Source organism: Physcomitrium patens, chromosome 26, assembly GCF_059467195.1.
Source record: "Physcomitrium patens ecotype Gransden chromosome 26, ASM5946719v1, whole genome shotgun sequence".
NCBI classification, from domain to species: Eukaryota; Viridiplantae; Streptophyta; class Bryopsida; order Funariales; family Funariaceae; genus Physcomitrium; species Physcomitrium patens.
Genome location: NC_143435.1, coordinates 8633216 through 8652441, shown reverse-complemented (window position 1 = coordinate 8652441; position 19226 = coordinate 8633216). Strand labels below are relative to the sequence as shown.

General features: G+C 30.7%; 2 protein-coding genes across 2 annotated transcripts; one reads left to right on the top strand and one right to left on the bottom strand.

Annotated features, from left to right (window-relative positions):
* Positions 1-6474: 6474 nt before the first annotated feature.
* On the bottom strand, positions 6475-7662 carry LOC112277694 (uncharacterized). The gene has a single exon (XM_024510320.3). It carries the CDS (start codon positions 7615-7617, stop codon positions 6895-6897), a length of 723 nt encoding a protein of 240 aa, XP_024366088.1. The 5' UTR covers positions 7618-7662; the 3' UTR covers positions 6475-6894.
* A 4418-nt stretch (positions 7663-12080) lies between these two features.
* LOC112277780 (uncharacterized) lies at positions 12081-14636 on the top strand. The gene is made up of 7 exons (XM_024510492.3): positions 12081-12366; positions 12635-12833; positions 13152-13202; positions 13373-13424; positions 13516-13574; positions 13774-13819; positions 14022-14636. The coding sequence occupies exons 2-7, from the start codon at positions 12705-12707 to the stop codon at positions 14198-14200; spliced, it is 516 nt and encodes a 171-aa protein (XP_024366260.1). The 5' UTR covers positions 12081-12366; positions 12635-12704; the 3' UTR covers positions 14201-14636.
* Positions 14637-19226: the final 4590 nt, after the last annotated feature.

Genomic DNA, 19226 nt, shown 5'->3' with positions numbered 1-19226 from the left:
CAATCTTCTTCTACAGTAGAATACCTTGCAAGCATCATCACCATTATCAAAGAACCAAAAATTGTCTTACTTGAGAAGTTTGATGGTAGAAGGTAAAACTTTTGAAGATTTATTATAAATAAATGATGATTTTACTTTAGTCTTAAAGCTACTCAACTCTTAGATCACAAATTAGGTTTATTGAATCATTACTTTAAGGTTTTGTCTTATTATGGTTTTTATGCTTTCTTACATGATATTATCTGATATTGAACAACTTAGAGGCTTTTTTTGATTAAAATTTCAATATATATATATATATATATATATGTTGAAATTAAAGAATATGATGTGGAACATATCTCAACCAATAAGATTTGGACCTATTAATTATCATACAAATTAAAGAAATTATTTTTTGGTAAAATCAAATGTGAATATTTTACAATTAATTTAGACATAATTGCAAAGCAATGTCATTGAAAATGTGTTTGGATTTCTTTATATTTTATAAATTTTTTAAAATTTTGATTATAAAGAATTTAATCTTATTTGGTATTGATGTTTCTCCATAAAGGTTTGTTTTGGTAACATCTATAAAAAAGTTTAGTTTTGACGTATAAAAATACATTTTGATTTTATTCAACTTGTGAGTGGATAGGATTCATATTTAAGACATTGATTTGCTTGGTTTTCTATAATACACATGGTAAAGAATATGTGTATTACATGTTGATTTCTCACTCAGATATTATGCTTTTTATATTAATATAACATAACTTCAACTAAATTCAAGCATATATGGGAACAAAATAGCATATTAATGTATATGTGATGTTTGGTGTCAAAGTTGCTTTTCTTCTTAAAATAAACACAAAATAAACAAAATAATTTTAAAATTCAATTTATTTATTTATTTATGTTGGTATTTTATTTTACTTCGTAAAATTAAAATTTGTAAGTACATTGGTTACAATGTAAATTTTTTAACTATAATATTTAAAGAATTACCTAATACCAAACAACAGTTTTGAAATTTTATGGATGTGGAAGACTTTTGAAAAACACCACATGGTTGAAATTGAATTTTTTGTACCAAATATGTTTATATTACATGAGATTGTAATAGCCGAAAGAGTGTTACAGAAGCAAAAACCTAACAGAAATGCCCATTCTCCCCGATAGAGATTGAAAAATTCTGATTACAAAACAAAAGAGGGTGTCTACACAACCAAGCATCCTCACAGAATGATTGTAGCCTGAAAGACGACGGCAATTGCAACGACGACTAGAAATCAAAAAGCATCACACAAGATTCTCTGTTCTCCTCATAATCCTACACAGTTCTCCAGCTTTGCTTCCTGTTGGTTGCAGAAAGAATGAGTGAAGACATCAATTCAAGTTAGCTATGCGGCAACACTGCTTTTCATCTTTCTTTGCTAGAACTAGGCATCGAAAAACATTAACAAAAATGGTAGATTAAAGGGTTGCAAACAAGCTGTTTGCGGCTGACTTCGGCACTGACCACACACAAGCGCAATTGAAGAATCAAGAGCTAAAGGATTGCTCATCAGCTAAATGTATTGTTCTCCGCGTGGATCGCAGCCGGCGTGGTCAGATCCTAGACAACATTTGTGCTCCGGTATCGGCAGGGGTTGATTTCGCTCTAGTGGCATTGCGGTGGCAATCCGGCGAAGGTGCGTCGTCGGGGTCCGGAATCTGCAACAGCCAACGAAACACCCAGATGACCGCGGTTTTGCAGTCGGACGACATGCTGAGCTTCACGGCCGACGTCAGTCGAGATACTCTTCCAGTGCTGCGAGATCCGTCCTAACGGTGACAATTCTGGAAACGCTCAAACCAACCTGCATCTTTTGTCGTCTACGTTGTATCCTAGCATGCTTTGAGTTTCACTAGAACGGAGCTTTTAGCCAAGCAGGAAACAGAGGTAGAGGGTTGCGAAGAAACGCGTGCAGGGAGTGAAAGAGGCCACGGAAGGAGCTTTTGGCCCTGTACGTAGTTCCATGAGCCAAGTATGGTCATATTTGAAGACTTCGATGTGCAGTGTTTGACAAGGAGAGCACCGGAGTCAGACAGTACTGGCCTGATTGGCTTCTCACCTGGAGCCCTTTGTTGGAAAGATGACAAGCCACGGCAGCGGAATGTACACCTTCAGACATATCCACATGAACATCTGGAATATTTAGAACCCAACGTTGATGAGGGAGGGGAATATGTTTGGAGGATGTAACAATTAGGGCATCCTTCTATGCTTGATCCGTGGGCAAAATTGAAGCTAGAATACAACATCCTCTCTCGATTTTATGACATCACCGGTTTTAGCAATAGAGCTAGTAGCTTGTCCTTAACCAATCCTCAGTCCGTCGATGTATTGGTGGACATTTGACTTGCAATAGGAAGTCATTAGATTTGTGTATGACCTCCTATGAAAGGTCACTTATCTATTTATTAGAAAGGTTTTTTATGAACTCCTATGGAAGGTCATTGAATGCTTTACTTCCTTACACATAGAAGTGCAAACTTTGAAAATGGGTGGACTTTGCCTTGCAGGGATCATCAAATGTGGGCAAAGTCCAAGAATAACATTGCCTACTTATTGAGCATGGAAGGAGGCCCTTAGACAAGAGATGGTTTTTTAAAAGGTTAATCTAATCATATATGGATTGTGGCCAATTCATGGATTGTTGTCCTTCTAATCCACCTTCCATGTAGATTCTACAATGAGATTGTGTAGTTGGATAGAAGTTTGGAAGAACTTCATATCTTTTCTTTTAAATTAATTTCTTTCCAACTTTTGAATAGAAATATTAGAAAGATGCATATATACTAACTTCTTGGTAAATCATGTGGATTCTTAAAGATCAATTTCTCCACTCTATTATTTCTATAGCTATTTGATGCAAAATTTTTAAAGTTCATTGCAAGAAAAGATTCTTTTTTTTATTATTATTATTAATACTAATTGAGTAGTAGATTGCTTTTGTAATGTTTGGACTACCTCTACATTATTGAGAAAATTTTGCATTGTAAAATTGTATAAATTAGTTGATTCCATACAACATTATTAAATCCTAACATAGATATTATACTTGCATTGAAATATAGATTTTATTTTTTAAAAAATTACATATATAACAAATAAATAATAAATAAAACTTTAATTACATTATTTTAGTTAATATTTTATAACAAATATTGATTTTTTTTAACTCTAATAGTTTGCAAATAAAGTTTTAAAAGTCATATGAAAATACCAAAGAAGGAAGATGGCTTTAATAATAAATTTAAGAAAAACTATAGTCTTTAATTAAAGCATGGTAGACTTATTCAAATCAACACTACAAAATTATACTTCTTTTGATTCTTTAGTAAATAAGATTTCAATACATACCTACTTAGTAATACTTCTATATATAGATTTTCTAACCAAAACTATTGATAGACTTATTGGAGAACAAGTCTTTGCTATTAGATTGCTTGGTGCCTTGGTTATAAGACTCAAACTTAATTTTATAATTAAGTTTAAGTCTTATAATTGTATGGATATATATATATATATATATATCTTGATCAGAGTCATAAGAACAAAAAAATAAATAAAAATAAAAATAAATTGTGGTTGTATAAAAAAAACGATAATGGCAGCAATCACATGAAATAATTTTTGAAGTTGTTGTAATAATTGATATTACAATAATTTTTATTTACAAAAAAAAAAAAAAAAAAAAAAAAACTATGTTAAGTATAACATTGTTTTTTATTTGATCTTGTTATTATATCTAATAAATCACTAAAAGTTGTGTACTATATTTTCATTAAAATAAATGTATGATTTATATTGAAGATTATATAAATTTTATTTTGTAAATTTAAATAGTTATTTTAAAAAGTTAATTAGTTTCTTGGCTTTTGCTATACTCTATTCAAAAGAGTTTATTTATTTATTGATTTATTAAATTTGTGCTGATAATGGTTCAAATAGCTTTGATAAAGGTTAATAAAAATAAATAAAAATGGTGTAGATAGTGTCATATTTTGTAGTCCCAAGTATAGACTATTTAAAAAAAAGTTGTGGTTTGAAATTTGCTTTTTAAGGATTTTGTAATAATTTTAAAAGATTTTTTTTCATTTATTTACACTTGAGATCTTAAATGATTATTTCTCAAATATCCTATTATTAGATAGTTATACTAATAGATTTTATTCATAATTTCAACATTAATACTTGATTTATATATTAGATTTTTTAAAAATATATATATGTATGTATATATATGTATATATATATATATATATATATATATATATGATGTAATTTATAAGATTAACAATTTAAGATAACAAGTAGCAAGAACTCATCATCCAAGTTTAAATAATACAAACATATTGAATGTATTTAATGTTATGTTAGGCATTGAAAATATAAATATTATAAAAATGGTTTCTTTTACACTTCCTATCATCTTCTAATACTAGTGTTTGTAGTATTTCAATATGTGTAGAGTATTAAGTCAAGCTAAAAAAATTGATAAACAATTAAATTCCCTTAGAAGTGTGAATCAAAGATATGACTTAGAAATGTCAGTAGAAAAGCTTTTTTTTAAGTATAAAATAAAGGTTTTAATGATAAAGACAACATACATAAAACAATCAATAGAAAGAATCCAAAGTTGTTGCAAAGAAAATTATTAGTATAGCTTCAAAATATGAGTAGCAAAGTGGTTTTAAAAGTAAAACATAATTATTAAAAATAAAAAATAAAAATAAAGAAATGTCTCAATAACAAGGATAATACATAAAAAACAATTAGAAAGAATGATTTTCTCAATAAATATTTATCAAAACATGTCTCATCTTAAGTGTCCATTGCGCTTCTAAGATTGAAGAAGTTGGATAGAAATTAATGTAAGACTCTAATATGAGACATGAGATTGAAATAAAAACTATCACTTATTTATTGTTTGTAATTTTATTTTACTATAAATAAAAGAAGAAAAAAATAAACAACAACTTTAAGCAAAGTTTACGCTCTTGAAAGACACTCTTTAAGTCTTTAATAAATCTTCTTCATAAACTATGGATGACCTTTCATCTATTCTACTAGCAAATTACATTCTTTGGTGATTTGCATGTTGCTTCTTTGATGTTGATTTTTTAATTCTTTGCAATTTTTTAAATTTTATTGTAGTTCTAAATTAACACTTTGTTGTATATTTGTAATTCAATTTTTAAACTTCATAGATATTTCTTTCTCACATTTTTTATGTTTCACATACATCTATAGAAGAAGGAAAAAAACAATTATTTAATTTTAAATAATGGAAAATTTTACATAATTGAAATCTAAAGAAATTACAAAAAAAATAATTTTGATAGATAAGAGCAATGGACAAGTAGCAAAAAAATGACTCGTTTTACAAGCTCATTAACAAAACATGCAAATGATCCTAGCTATTACAAAAAACACATTGTTTTATAAAAAAAAGTTAATATTTATAGCACAAATGTATATTCTTTCTCTCAGTTTTTACAACATCTACATTTCTCCCTATACTAAATGGAAAAAGAGGAGGTGGGTTTCTACCCACCTATGATGCCAACTCATAGTTTTCTCCTATAGTCAAGCATATCTTCATCTCCTAGCCAGTTACATTCTTCCTTAGATTATACAATGGCTCAACTCCATTCTCCCAACCTTTTTTTTTCCAAGAATTCTCTAAGTTTTCTTCAAGTTTGACACTCACTTGACACCGCTATTGTACTCTCTATTGTATTGTAAGTGACATCTTTATTGTAAAAAGCAGATGTGTCGTCCCAAGTGACAATTTGTTACTCATAGAGCCAATTGTTCTTAAGATTTCGGTTCAGTGACGGTGCTTCCAGGCAGTGAGGCTTCGATCCCTGCCGAAGTGGGGGCTCAGTTCGGCATGCATTTCATTGCTTCAAGATTCAGATTCCACTGTCTGTAGTGTTCAGATTCTTCTTTTCGAGTAGGAATCGTGTGTGCAGCAGTCACGCAGGATGGCCCTTGAAGGACGAGCCAGTGTATCAGGGATGACGTGCGAGGCATCGCAACGGTGCATACTCTCTTCTGGACCTTAGTCGGATGTGACGCCATGTCCACATGTGACAGGAATTGCGTCATTCGGTCCAAGGAGTTGGTCTCTCACGAGAATAACAATCACTTCGGAGTGAATGAAGTGCGATGTGAATACACCAATCTTCAAAACAAGAAAAATTCAAGCGTGTATCTCGTTTTGATCATGTCGGAAGAAATACAAGAACATGGACGATTGCACAATATGTATGCGAATCCAGGAGCAGATTTGCACTTGAGATATGACGAGTCTGATTGAGGCAATGTGGGTCTGAGAAACCAGACCGACGATGACCTTATCCAGTCTGTAGAAGCCATTGGGCTTAAACCTTATCCGCACTGAGGTTCTACAACAAAGGCACATAAATCCATCCTCCTCGACGCACAACAGCGAATAACGTCGTTTAACACAAAATTCAAACATTCTCAGTTGTGTCATTATCCACGACAGACTCAAAGCAAGAATTAAATGCTACGAATGTGTTGGGAATCTGGACACTGAGTGAAGACATCAATGGGGAAAACTGTTCAACAGCACCTTTGCGGGCACTACGATCCAGCAGTATAAACATGAAAAAAAAAAAAAAAAAAAAAAAAAAAAAGTGACATTTTAACGTCGACAAGTAATCTTCTACCAGAAATTTAAGCGACGTCGTCTGTATGCTCAAATCCCACGGCCAGGGTTTATGTATTGACCCCTAGCATAAAACGAAGACTGAGCGATTCGCAACACCAAGAGGAAAAACTTCGAAAAACCTCGAGGAGATTTAACTACCTACCCTATGAACACAAACACTTCACTTGACGCTGCACTTGGCTCCGGCAGCTTCCAATGCCTTCTGCGCCTCCTCAGCATCCTCCTTGCTGACTCCTTCCTTCACCTTCTTAGGCAAGCCCTCGATCATATCCTTCGCTTCCTTCAACCCCAAAGCCGTCAAGGTCCGAACAGCCTTAATAACAGCAATTCTGGCGGAGGCTGGCACTTCGTCGAGAACCAAATCAAACTCGGTCTTCTCCTCCACGACAGGAGCGGCTTCGGCAGGCGCTCCAGCAGCAGCTCCAGCGGCAGGTGCAAATGACGCAGCGCTCACGCCGAGCCTCTCTTGGAGCTTATCGGTGAAAAGCCTTGCCTCTTCCAGAGTCAGCAGCTCAACCTCGGAGACAAGCCTGTCCAACTTCTCCACATCCGCCACCGCGGCGCTCACAGCGATCGACCTCCGCTTCAGGTGCACGGCCGGTACTCTCGCAGCAACTCCTCCGAAGCACACCCTAGCAGGAGACTGGAAATCTCTCGTCCTGGCGACGTAGTTCGCGGCGCCCAAGCTCGCGGGCGTGCTCACGGCTGCTTGCGCCATAGCTGCCATTCTCTCTCTCCCACCTACAAATTGAGCTGGAGCAGACGCGGAATGACGGAACTCAGCGGAACCCACCTCGCAATCTACACAGACTCTGCAGCTGCGAGAAGAAACAAAGCTCAATCTGGTGCCTGGTGTCGCAGAGATCGATGGGTCAGGTCGCATTATCCACTTGAAGCCTGCTCGCGCTCTCCTCCGGACCCCCCGATGGAACTCTATGGGCCGAGCGGAGCCTCATTCTGTTGGCACAGATGGATGATATTGGATAGATGGAAACGGGTTCTTGATGGGGGACGACGTTCGTTGACAGTTCTCTGCATAGCTTTTTATGGAGAATACAAGCCTCAAAATACAAATATAAGTTTTTTGTTTAACTTTCTTTTTTTAAATGGTATTTATTGAATGCATAAATTCATAATTGGATCATAAAAACATAGAAAATTTAAAGTCTTAACATCCAATATTAGGAGCAGAATTCAAAGCACTGTCTCGCATTTATCTAATATATATGTTATGCATTATCTATTATGCTTGAAAGAATAATCAAACCACTTTGAAAAATTGTAGAATTCTGACTCTGCACAATTTGCAAGCAATCCACAATCTATCTAAGCTAACTAAAAGAACTTATTTAGTTGTTTCTTAATTATTATTTTTGTTAATTTCCACAACATAAATCTATATTTAATGAAAATTGACTAAATTAGTTTTATAGACTAATCACTTCATTCTTTATTATTAAAAAAATAGTGCATTTATTTGAATCAATTTTTTTGGAGATACAAGCCTCAAAATAGTTGCAATATTTTTGTAAATATTTTTTAACTAAGGAGATATGTTTTTAGAACATGTAATTTTTTTCTAAGATTGTTTTCATAGATCTCTAATATCTTAGACTTGTTATCAATCTACAAATAATTATTGTTATTTAATCTTATCAGTGTCTAGTTTATAGTTACTTCCAAAATCCATACAATATATTGTTTTTAAAAGGCATGGTATACATAATTAAGAGATTAATGTAGAAAAAATATATCCTTATTAGATTGAATCATCTATATATTTATAGCTACATTCTTGTAATATGTTAGCTATAGTAGCATTGCTTCTTTATGTACTTGTGATCTAAACTATACATCTTTTGATATTATAATAAATATCTAATTTTTCTATTCATTTGGATGTGATTAAATTTTATTAGGCTTTTTATTTTGACGAAAAAATTAAAGAAAAGAAAAGAAAAAGTTTGAATATGCAAGCAATAATATTAAAAAATAATAATAATCTAATTGTAGGAATAAATCAAAATTACAACCCTTAATAGTGTAAAAACAACTCATATCATTATCTTTAAGTTCATTTATCATATATAGTCTATATATTTACTTTAATAATTTTTAAAAAATCTAATATACAAGCAAGGTTAGATACAATCAAATCCACTTAAAATAATATAAAAGATTTTCTTAATATACTATTAAGATGTAAAAGCCTTCATTGTGATCTTATTTTATATATTTCTATTTTTATTAGATAAAGAATCATAAACCATATTTAAACCTTTATTTTTATGGACACATTAGATATTTAAAAAGACATATTTTAGAAGAAGTACATTATTTGTATTGTATAATCTAATCCAATTTTTATATTTGTGAGATTGTACTCCTTTAAAAGACAAGAAGAGCAAAATCCTTAGATATCTATTTGATAGTGTTGCCAAAATTCTTCTTCTTTTTTGGTAAATATAAGTACAAATTCAAATTCTTCTTTTATAATAAAATATTATATTTTTTATTTGGAATTTCTTTTAATTATTTTCATCTTTAATTTTTAATTTTTTTTTGCTTTAAAGGTCCAATAAAAATACATTTATTAAAAAAAAATCCAAGTCCTATTATAAAAATCTACCATATACTTCAAAAAATAATAATGGAGATTTATTATATAAATAAATTATCATTTCATACAAAAAATTTCCAATCCAAAGCTATACCTTAGATTTAGTTTTTTTTATTTGTAATTAGAATTTACTACCCATTTAAAATATAGTCACTATTTTCCTACAAATTTAGATATTTTATTCACAAGTCTATATTTTGAGAGAATTTGTAGATTTGATTCACCTAGAAGTAAGTCTCAAATCACTTATTTGTAAACAACATTGTTAAGATTTCTTAAAGATTAACTAATCCAATTTTATCTTTTCTAATATACTTGTAATCTACACATGTTTTACAATAAGATATTTATTTTTTTCAAACAAAAGTAATAACAAAAGAGAGGAGCTTCAAATTTCTTGAAAAGAGCCTTTTTTCTTCTAAAAGGCACCTAATTTATAGATTTGAGTAATTAAGGGTAATAATGTTGATAATGTTATCTTGCTAAAATTAAGGATGCTTTTAAATTGATCATATATCAATAATTTTTTTTAATTAAAATTAAAAATTTGGAAGAAAAGTTCCTAATTGATACAATTGAAGTGTGTAATCTTCTTCATAATTATCTTTCAAAGAGTTGAGTTTGTCTTTTGTTATAAAGTTGGTTTCCATGTAATTTTAAACCTCTTGCAATTGAGATTGAATTTGGTCTATCTTGACCTTTATATCTTAGTTGTTTGTTTTCTCCATCTTTAAGTCTTTTTACATTATATCAATGCATACTTTATGCTTCTTTGCATGTTTTCCACTATCAACTCTAACACCCTAAGTTCTACCATGTTTAAAGAACCTTTCATTAAGATGATTTTTGTTTTATAATTGTAAAGTTAGATTTTTTTTCCAAGCCATTAAAATAGTTAAATCAAAGTACAACTAAGATTCTTTTAATTATAGAATCTTGCTTCTTCTTTATTGTAAACCAAGTAGAAAATTTAAATCTTAATATATCAATATATATATATATATATATATATATTTATATTCTATGTAAATATTTGCAAAGAATTTTTATTTTTATTGTATTAATGTCTCTTACTTATATCAGATACTAGTTTAATGATTTATTCCAACTAATTGATATTATTGTTTTTGTATTTGTATGAAAGAATACTTAGTTATTAATGCTGAAAATACTTTTCTCTTTTGCCTACTCAATAAGATGTAAGGCCAATCATGTTTTTACAACTGGTGTATAGAGACCTAATTCAACATTTTTTATTTATTTTTATCTTTCTTTTGTTCGATACAAACACTTTGTTCAATATGGTTTTTATTGAGTTCCTTATCATAGTCTATTTATGCCTTACACCAACTTTTTAAGGTGTGTCAACTATGGGGATTAAAATAGTGTTTTTATATTATTACTTTTCAATACCTTATTCTACCAATGTTGCATTTGTGTTATTTTTATTCTGTTTTTCAAAGGAAAAAGTTTTCTATATGCAAAGGCTTACTAGTCCTTACATGTTAACATAATGATTGATGTGAAAAAAAATCTTGGTTATTGTAATCTAGAATAGTACTATAGAATGCTAATTTGATGATAGATTGAAACTTCTTGATGTTTTTGTATATTAATTTCATGTAAAATTAAGTAATTTATAATACATTAATATTTTTAGAAATATTTATTTTAAATCACTTTTGAATAGAATAATCTCTTGCCAATATTCTTGATCATGGATAGTGGGTCTTCTACCAATATTTCTAATTCATGCAGCTACTTATTAAATTACTATGTTAATGAAATTTCATATAAAAAATAAGAAATAACAACATAAAAACTTTGCAATTAATCTATTTTTTTATTATAACTTTCTTATGCATATTTCATATAAAAAATCATTTTTTAATGTGAAATTCCTAAGCTATGACCATTTTTGGTAGAAAGGCTCTCACTTGGAAGTGCTTTTATTTTATGCGGTCAATCTCCATGATATAACTTCTTTATTGCTTCTACTACTCTTTCTTGCATATCATTCTATTTATTGAATGACAAATGCAACATTTATAATCTAGAATATGAAAATTTTGATCAAGTAAATTTCTGAAGTTATTATATCATCAATGATCCTATATGAAATTAATGTCATAATCAAATATCATTTCAACTTACACCATCAAAATGTTTAGAGAACATCATATTAAAAATTCATACAAGATCAAGTCAATGAAACTTTCTTAAACTATTTAAAATCATGTTACAATGAATTAATTCAAAATGAAACCTAATATTCTTCTAAAAATAAAGTAAACAAGTGAACGAAACATGCAAGCACATTTAGATTAAAAATATGAAAAAAAGGAAGGAAAAAAAAAAAAAGGAAAAAAAGAAAAAAAAGGAAGGATCATAAAACCAACTTAACATTCACATTTCAATATAACATCCAAAAATACTAAATTAAGTATCTAAACTTAAAACGTGATAACTATGAAAAAACATAAATCTAGTGATTGATATTTGATTTCATAAGAAAAGGAAGGTGACACTCTCAGCGGGGTCTTCTAATAAATCCCGTGGGACACGTAAGCGACAAGTGGCAGTGCCAGGTGGGACGAGAAAAGAGCCGACGTGGCAGAATCCACAGCTATAGAACCCAACACGCAGGCAGGGAACATGGGAACTCGAGTTCCCTGCTCGCGCACTTCGTCTTTCCCAATTAGATGCTCTGAAGCTATTGAAGGCTCAGTCGCAACTCCCTCTCTCGCTCACCCGCCATTGCTCGGGCCGTGCTTGCTTCTCTGCAGCTTGAATCGAAACTCGAAGGTTTCGCAGCTCATGCTCTTAAATCTGCCGCGTTAATTCCGTAAATAGAATCCATCTTCATTTTCGACTTCGTTTTATCTTCCGATTGATACCTGTGGTGCTATTGCGCTGCTTCGAATTTCGCTTTCGTCTTTGTATGGCGCAAGAGTGCGGTATTCGTGAAGTTTGGAGCAGTGTAACTATTTCGGAGGAAGTTTTGTTGAGGAGGTATTGGTATTGATGAATTAAAATTCTGGATATGCTCTTTTGTGAATTCTGTATTTGTTGTACTCCTTCCGAAGACCTGCTGGATTTCATTCGGTTTTTTCAGATGGTTAGGAAAGATGCGTTTGGATGGAGTCGTGAGTATGTGTCAGTTTCTTTTGTTTTTAATTCAAGTGAAAAGTCTTCTGTTGCAATCACCTTTTCTTTCAGTTTGGAGGTCTTTGAAATTTCTTTTTGTGACTGTTGTGTGGTTCCTTTGCCCATTTTCTAGGCTTCGCTGTTGGATTATCTGAGTAGTTCTCCTTTTCCGGGGGTTTGAGCGCTAATTGAGATTGAAACTCATGGTAACTCGGGAAGCAATGGAACAGTCCAAGACCCTCGACTCGTCACTTTACCACGCACCTACTTTGCGCCAAGGCATTGGCTCTCCTCGTTGTCCACGCTGCTCTGCACCCTTGTCTAAAGATCTTGTACGCTCTAACCTCCATTTATGCTGTTTACGTGATCAAATGGCCATGAAATTTTGCTAATAAAATCATGGTTTTCTTAATTCCGTGAGACGCAATATTTTCTTTAACAATGCCTCTTGAGTTCAGCAATTAATGAGTGATGCTTCAGTAATGAATTTCTGAATTCTTGCATTTATTGTGCTGACGTTATCATATGTATGTATGAAGGCAGTTGTTCATGGCTTGGTAATCTTTTAATTGCCAGTATTTTGTTTGAGCACATTTGTCAGCAGTTTTCCTTCCCTTACATGCGTCTCTGTTGATGGAACATGGATGCAGGAATCGAGTGGGTGGACCATCGCGCCTTTTGTGCGAGAAAGCTTCGCTATGGTAAATTTTCCATTCTATACAGATTTGGCATCTTGTGAAGTGTTGTGTGGTGAGCGATTTGTCGTCTCACTGTTGCCTTTGCTTTACCTGCGAGACTTCGTGAAGGAATTGGTGAAATTTGGATAAATCTTTAATAAATGATATCAATTTTGTAAAGCATCTGGCTCCAGGTTGGAACTGCGGTAGGAGGCACCCTCTCTAGCTTTTATGCGTTCAACGCAGGTATGTGTTTTCTAACTTTAATTTTCGCTTCTGTAAAGGGCATCGAAACCTTAAAAGGACTCTCTTTAAATATTTCTCGTTTTGACCGCAGTTATGCCGCACGTAAAGAAGAGAGTTGGAGGACCAATTTGGTGGCAGTTTGTTGTGGGGGTATTCAGCTTGTTCACCTGTCCATTATGCCTCAATTGAAGCATTTTCCTTTTTTCTTTTTTTGATATGAGTGATATAACACTCTATTCGTGCATACACTTCAACTTGCTCTGTTTTCCTGTTTGTCAAGCAATACTTTCAACTCGTTCTGTGTTCAGGTATCATGAAACATGATTAGGGCTTATATTTTGTTTTGCAGTTACCACCAGTACTACTATTTTCTGTCGGTTGTGCCGGGCTTGGCGGTATACTAAAATCTCTAATACTTTACTATCATTTTTTTGATATTTCACAGCTATTCGTGTCGCATCTAGGCGCCGATTGTTGTGCAGGAAAGTGGTGGTTTCGCTTGCATGAGTAGATAATGGTGATGTGCCTATCTTTCACTACATGTGGTTGCGGACACCACTATGAAGTCTCACTGAATAAAAATGACGTTTGGCACAGGTGGTGTATTACCTGGTCTTGCTCAATTATCAGTGTCTACTTATCACGCTGCCTCTGCATCATCACACTCCGCGGTCTCTGTTATCACCATGGGAGTTGAGGAAAGGGGGACCAGTGTCTCAATGTCGCAGTCCTCAAGTCAAAATTCTGCAGCAGCTCGCGTCAATCAGAAGAGCTAATTCAATTCCGCCGCTTATCACTTCTCTTGCGTTCTGATGGAATCCTTGTGCTTCATCAGTTTAGTTCTTCCTTTCAGAAAACAGGTCTGGAGGTGCGCAAGGCTATATGCGCATGCAATGCAAATGCTCGTTTGCTAGTGTGACAATTTGACTCAACGTTTCTACCATCCGCTTATGGGATTCGAGTTTCATTACATGTGTTTCATGTTTAACAACCGCAGTTATGGTATATCAGTCCTGTAGAATTGCTGACAAATCACTTTTTCTGAGAGTTTTTTTATTTTTTTTATTTTTTTGAATAACAGATAGACCCTGGAATCGAACTCCTCTGCCAACATTGTACTTACTCATTCCTTCACTTAATTGTACATTGAGGCTTTGTACATAGAGGCTTTGTAACTGCAGCTATTTTATAATCTTTCTTCTATTGAGCTAACCTTGATTTTACTACATATAAATGAGAATTGTTCTACATATATTTGTTGTGGCCAATTTTATCTGTCATTTTATTATTATTTTAAAGTAGTGGAAACATGTGTTTTTGGGCACTGCAATCTTTGGCAATGCCTTCTTTTGTTCATTCCATGTTTTGCTCCCATGTTTGGCCAAGGAGAAGATTTCTTTGTCTTATATCCAAGTTGTTATATATAATAGACTAGTAGAAACTTGTGTCGTTTGCCATTGCAATCTTAGGTACATTTCTCTATTTCCTTCTTCCTTGATTCCCATATTTCTTGACTTCCTTGAATTTCTTGTGTTTTCTTCTTCACAACCAATTAAAAGACTAATTGCTATAGGACCTATAAATCAACAATTAGACCTATAGCAATATATGTTGATGAAGTCAAGGATATTATTTGCAATATAAAAGACAACTTTCAAATATGAAGGATTTTCTATAAAATTCATAAGTTTTAATTTATCCAAGGACATAACTAAAGAACATAATATAGTTGCTTCTTATGACTTGTGGCACAAACATGGTTGTCTATACCAAATCAATCCCTCTCCAAATAAGTCTTTTGAGATTATCTACAAGCTATACAAGATTACTCATTTGCGTTGAACCATGTGAATTCATAGTGGAATAAGATCTCATGAAAAAAGAGGTGGTCAAAAAGTATTGAATTATTATTATTATTATTATTATTATTGTAGGTGAAATATTAGAGGATTTTGGTCTCAAAGTTTAGATGGAAGATCTTAAATAACAAAAGATATAATTTCTATCAAAAAATATATTAATTGGAATTGTCTTTGCTTTGAAATATCATTTGAAGAAGTTACTTGATAGAATATGATTCAATTGCTATATAGATCCAACCTTAGTTTTTTCACATTTCAACCTTAGTATCCAAATTTTGATTTGTATACTATTTAGAATTCAAAAGTAACTTTTTATTTAGATTTATTTAAGATTTGACTTAGATTAGTTTTTAAAGCCCATTAAAAAATTTCACATTTTTGCTCTATGGCTTGTAACTAAGCTAAAAAATAATTTAGATTTTAATCTAGATAATAAAAACTTATTACAGTTGTATTTTTTCATTATAATGGAATTGAAAGTTGATTGAAAAGTTTAATACCAAAGTAAATAATCTTATCACTAATACTAAAAAAATCTATACTTCCATGATATTAATATGTTTTATTATATTGAATTAATATAACATAATTGGCAACATATAATTTGAATCTATTGATATGTTGCCAATTTTGTTTAGACACCAACTATTGAAATTAAAGACTAATTTTCTATATCAAAATAAAGAATTATTAGGAATTCAAGTAGGTTGGAAAATGATCAAAATCTTTACTAAAGATCATCTATCCAAGAATTCAACAAAAAAATCAAATGTTTCTTTATGTACATTAATTATCTTTTTTAAAACATGTTTATAATTAAAGATGTTAATAAACAATAGATTCATTTCTATTTAATACAAAAAAAAAACAAAGCTAGATAGAGAAGAAATAGATTCATATATAAAACTAAATTTCATTCTAATAATTAAATCAATTCTAATCTTGTGGCAACTTAGACAAATATGAGTGTTTAAACAATCAATTTTTTTCATCTTTCAAATTACATCTAAAAGAACAAGTTATCAAAAATGTCTCTAGAATTGTAAGTAACTATGATAATAATTATAATTACTTCTATTATTAAAAACTAATTTAATATACAATAACAAATTTCTATAGGATGCCACAAGTGGCAAAATAATTGATAGAAACAAGATAGCTCGGCTACAAAATATAATTTTTCCTTAAAAGGAAGGTCTTTAATTCAATTTATATATAAATTTCTTAAGACAACTTTCTTGAGACAACTTCTATTTCAATAAAAATAAAGTAATAAAAAATAGTTAACTCAAAGATAAAAGAAAAAATATTGCTGTAAGATTTAGATCGGATATTAAAGATTTTGTATAAAATAATTAAAAACAAAAGAAATCACAGCAAAAATTATCAAGTAAGATCAAATAAAAAAAATTAATGAAATTATAAATATTCTTTGTATCCAACTATATCATATTTAGAAAAAACAGCTTACAATATATTTATTATAAAAATCTAACAAGAAAATTTTTAAAATATTTTAAAAATATTCTATTAGATTTTAGAAAGTTTTAGAAGATTTTCAAAATATTTCAATAGAAGATTTTAGAAGGTTTTTAAAATATTCAGTAGATTCTAAAAATTTCTAAAAAGATTAAAGAAATTGTCTAAGAATGATCTTAAAGTTGCTTTATCTCCAAGCAACATGAAAACATCTTGAGAAGCTTTTTAATACCTAATATATATTATAGTCGAGGTGGAAGGAATCTTCAATCTCAACAACACCTCTCTTAGAGCTCTAGCTCACCTCTCTTGGTATTGATCATGTATTCATCTAGTTTAATTAAGTTTATGTTAGTTTTTTTTGTTGAAACTCTTCTATTCAAGTTCTTGTTTGATCTTCTATATAATGTATGTGTGATAGTTTGTTAAGACTACTTTCTTATCAATACTAAAGCTTGATCCTTCTTGGTAGAGAGTAGATTATTCCTCTTCTTGAAGGCATCTGAGTACTTTAGAGATTGTCGACTACCCTCCTTTAAACTAGTATTGTTTAGGTTTTTTTTTTTTTTTTTTTTTTTTTTTTTTTTTTGGCATGGCTAGCGGTGAAGATGTTAGTATGGTTGAATCTATTGAGTCCAAGTTAGATACTATTATGAATACATTGAATGCTTTATATTATAAAATTATCAAAATTGACAAATTTTTTGCAAGATTTTATGGTGATGAAAGATTTAGAGTAGTTTAAGCTATAATGCAATTACTTCTTTAAGCTTCTATATCCAAAGAGGCAATGGTACCTATATTTCAACAAGAAAATTTACCTATTCAACATCATAAGTAGCATCAAATTAGTCTTCCAAAAAAGTTTGATGGTATACGCTCCTAGTTTTAAAGATTTATTAATTAATTTGATTGGTAATTATTTTTGCAACTTAAGTGCTATTTAATAGAAGAGTCATGAATTGATTTAGTTAGAAGCTTGCTTATAGGATAAGCCTTATCTTTATTTGTTCTTTTTTTTAAAAGAGATCTCAAATCTTGAAGAATTTTGAAGCTTTTTTAGAAGTATTTGTGGAAGCATTTAGAAAATATGACAAGGTCCATAGATGACAACAAAGATTAACTTATTATATCAAAGATCATGCTTTGCATTAATTTATGCATGTGATTTTAGGCATTTGATTTGTGACATTAATTTTGATGAATAAGCTCTTATGAGCCAATTCTATTGAAAATTAAGGCATGATATAAAAGACCTATTATTATTATTATTATTATTATCTAATCTTTAAATACTCAATGAAGCCGTGAACCAAGCTGTGAAGTATAATGATTGATAATTTTAACACTGTCAAGATCAATACTTATGGACTTTGTCAATGCATCAAAAATTTGTACTCTACTATTTCAACAAATATATTGCTTTCACATTCTAGAGCTAAGGATATATAAATTCATGCAATATTATTCAAACTTCTTATAGTAGAGGAAAAGAAGTGTCAATTTGATTAAGGCTTATGCTTGTATTATGGTGAAAGAAGTTACACATTTGGAAATTATTCAAAAAAATAACATACAACTAGGATTAGGGATATAATCATTCAGGATAATAAAGAGGCCCAGCTACAATAGGGACTCCAGGGTTGAATATTTCAATACCTTAAGTTTATCAAGGTTCCTCTTTTTCTATCCAATGTCATTGTTGTTTTACTATATCTTTATTTTTTATCAACAAAAACTTCAAATAAATATCTTGTTAGATTCAAAAGCATGTACTTGGTTTTTAGATGACGAGCTTATCAAACTTCATAAAATTTCTCTAATACAAAAGTCAAAATCTATACATGTAGAAGTAAGAGATAATCAATCTTTATCTTTAGGCAATATTACTTTTGAGACCATACCACTAGAAATATCATTTGATATCTATAATAATAAAATAACATTTAATATTATTTAAACTATATTTAATTCTATTATTTTAGGATTTTTGTGGTTGAAAAGATATAATCCATCTATAGATTACAGATTTCATAAGGTTGAATTTCCAAAAAAATCCCTTTGAACAAAACCTAACATGAAGTCATCAATTATAAAGCCTTTATTTCTTGGAGTAAGGACTTTTATGAAGATAGTTAAGTATCATGGATATATATATATATATATATATATATATATCTATTATAACTATCAATTAGATAATATAAATAAATAGAAGTAGATAAAAGTAGATTAATTTTATAATATTTTTTAATAAAGCTTCTTAGAAGCTTTTCAAATGCTATTTTGACTTTACATATGTTTGTAATTGATTGATATGTTAGAAACTTTGTTAACAAAGTAATTACAATCCACATGTGTTGGTAGTTTAGAGAACAAGCTAACTATATGGCTCCCATTTAAAAAACTTATCTTGTGAGTCAAGATACATGTCATGCAAAGTTAACACGTTTTTGGAAAT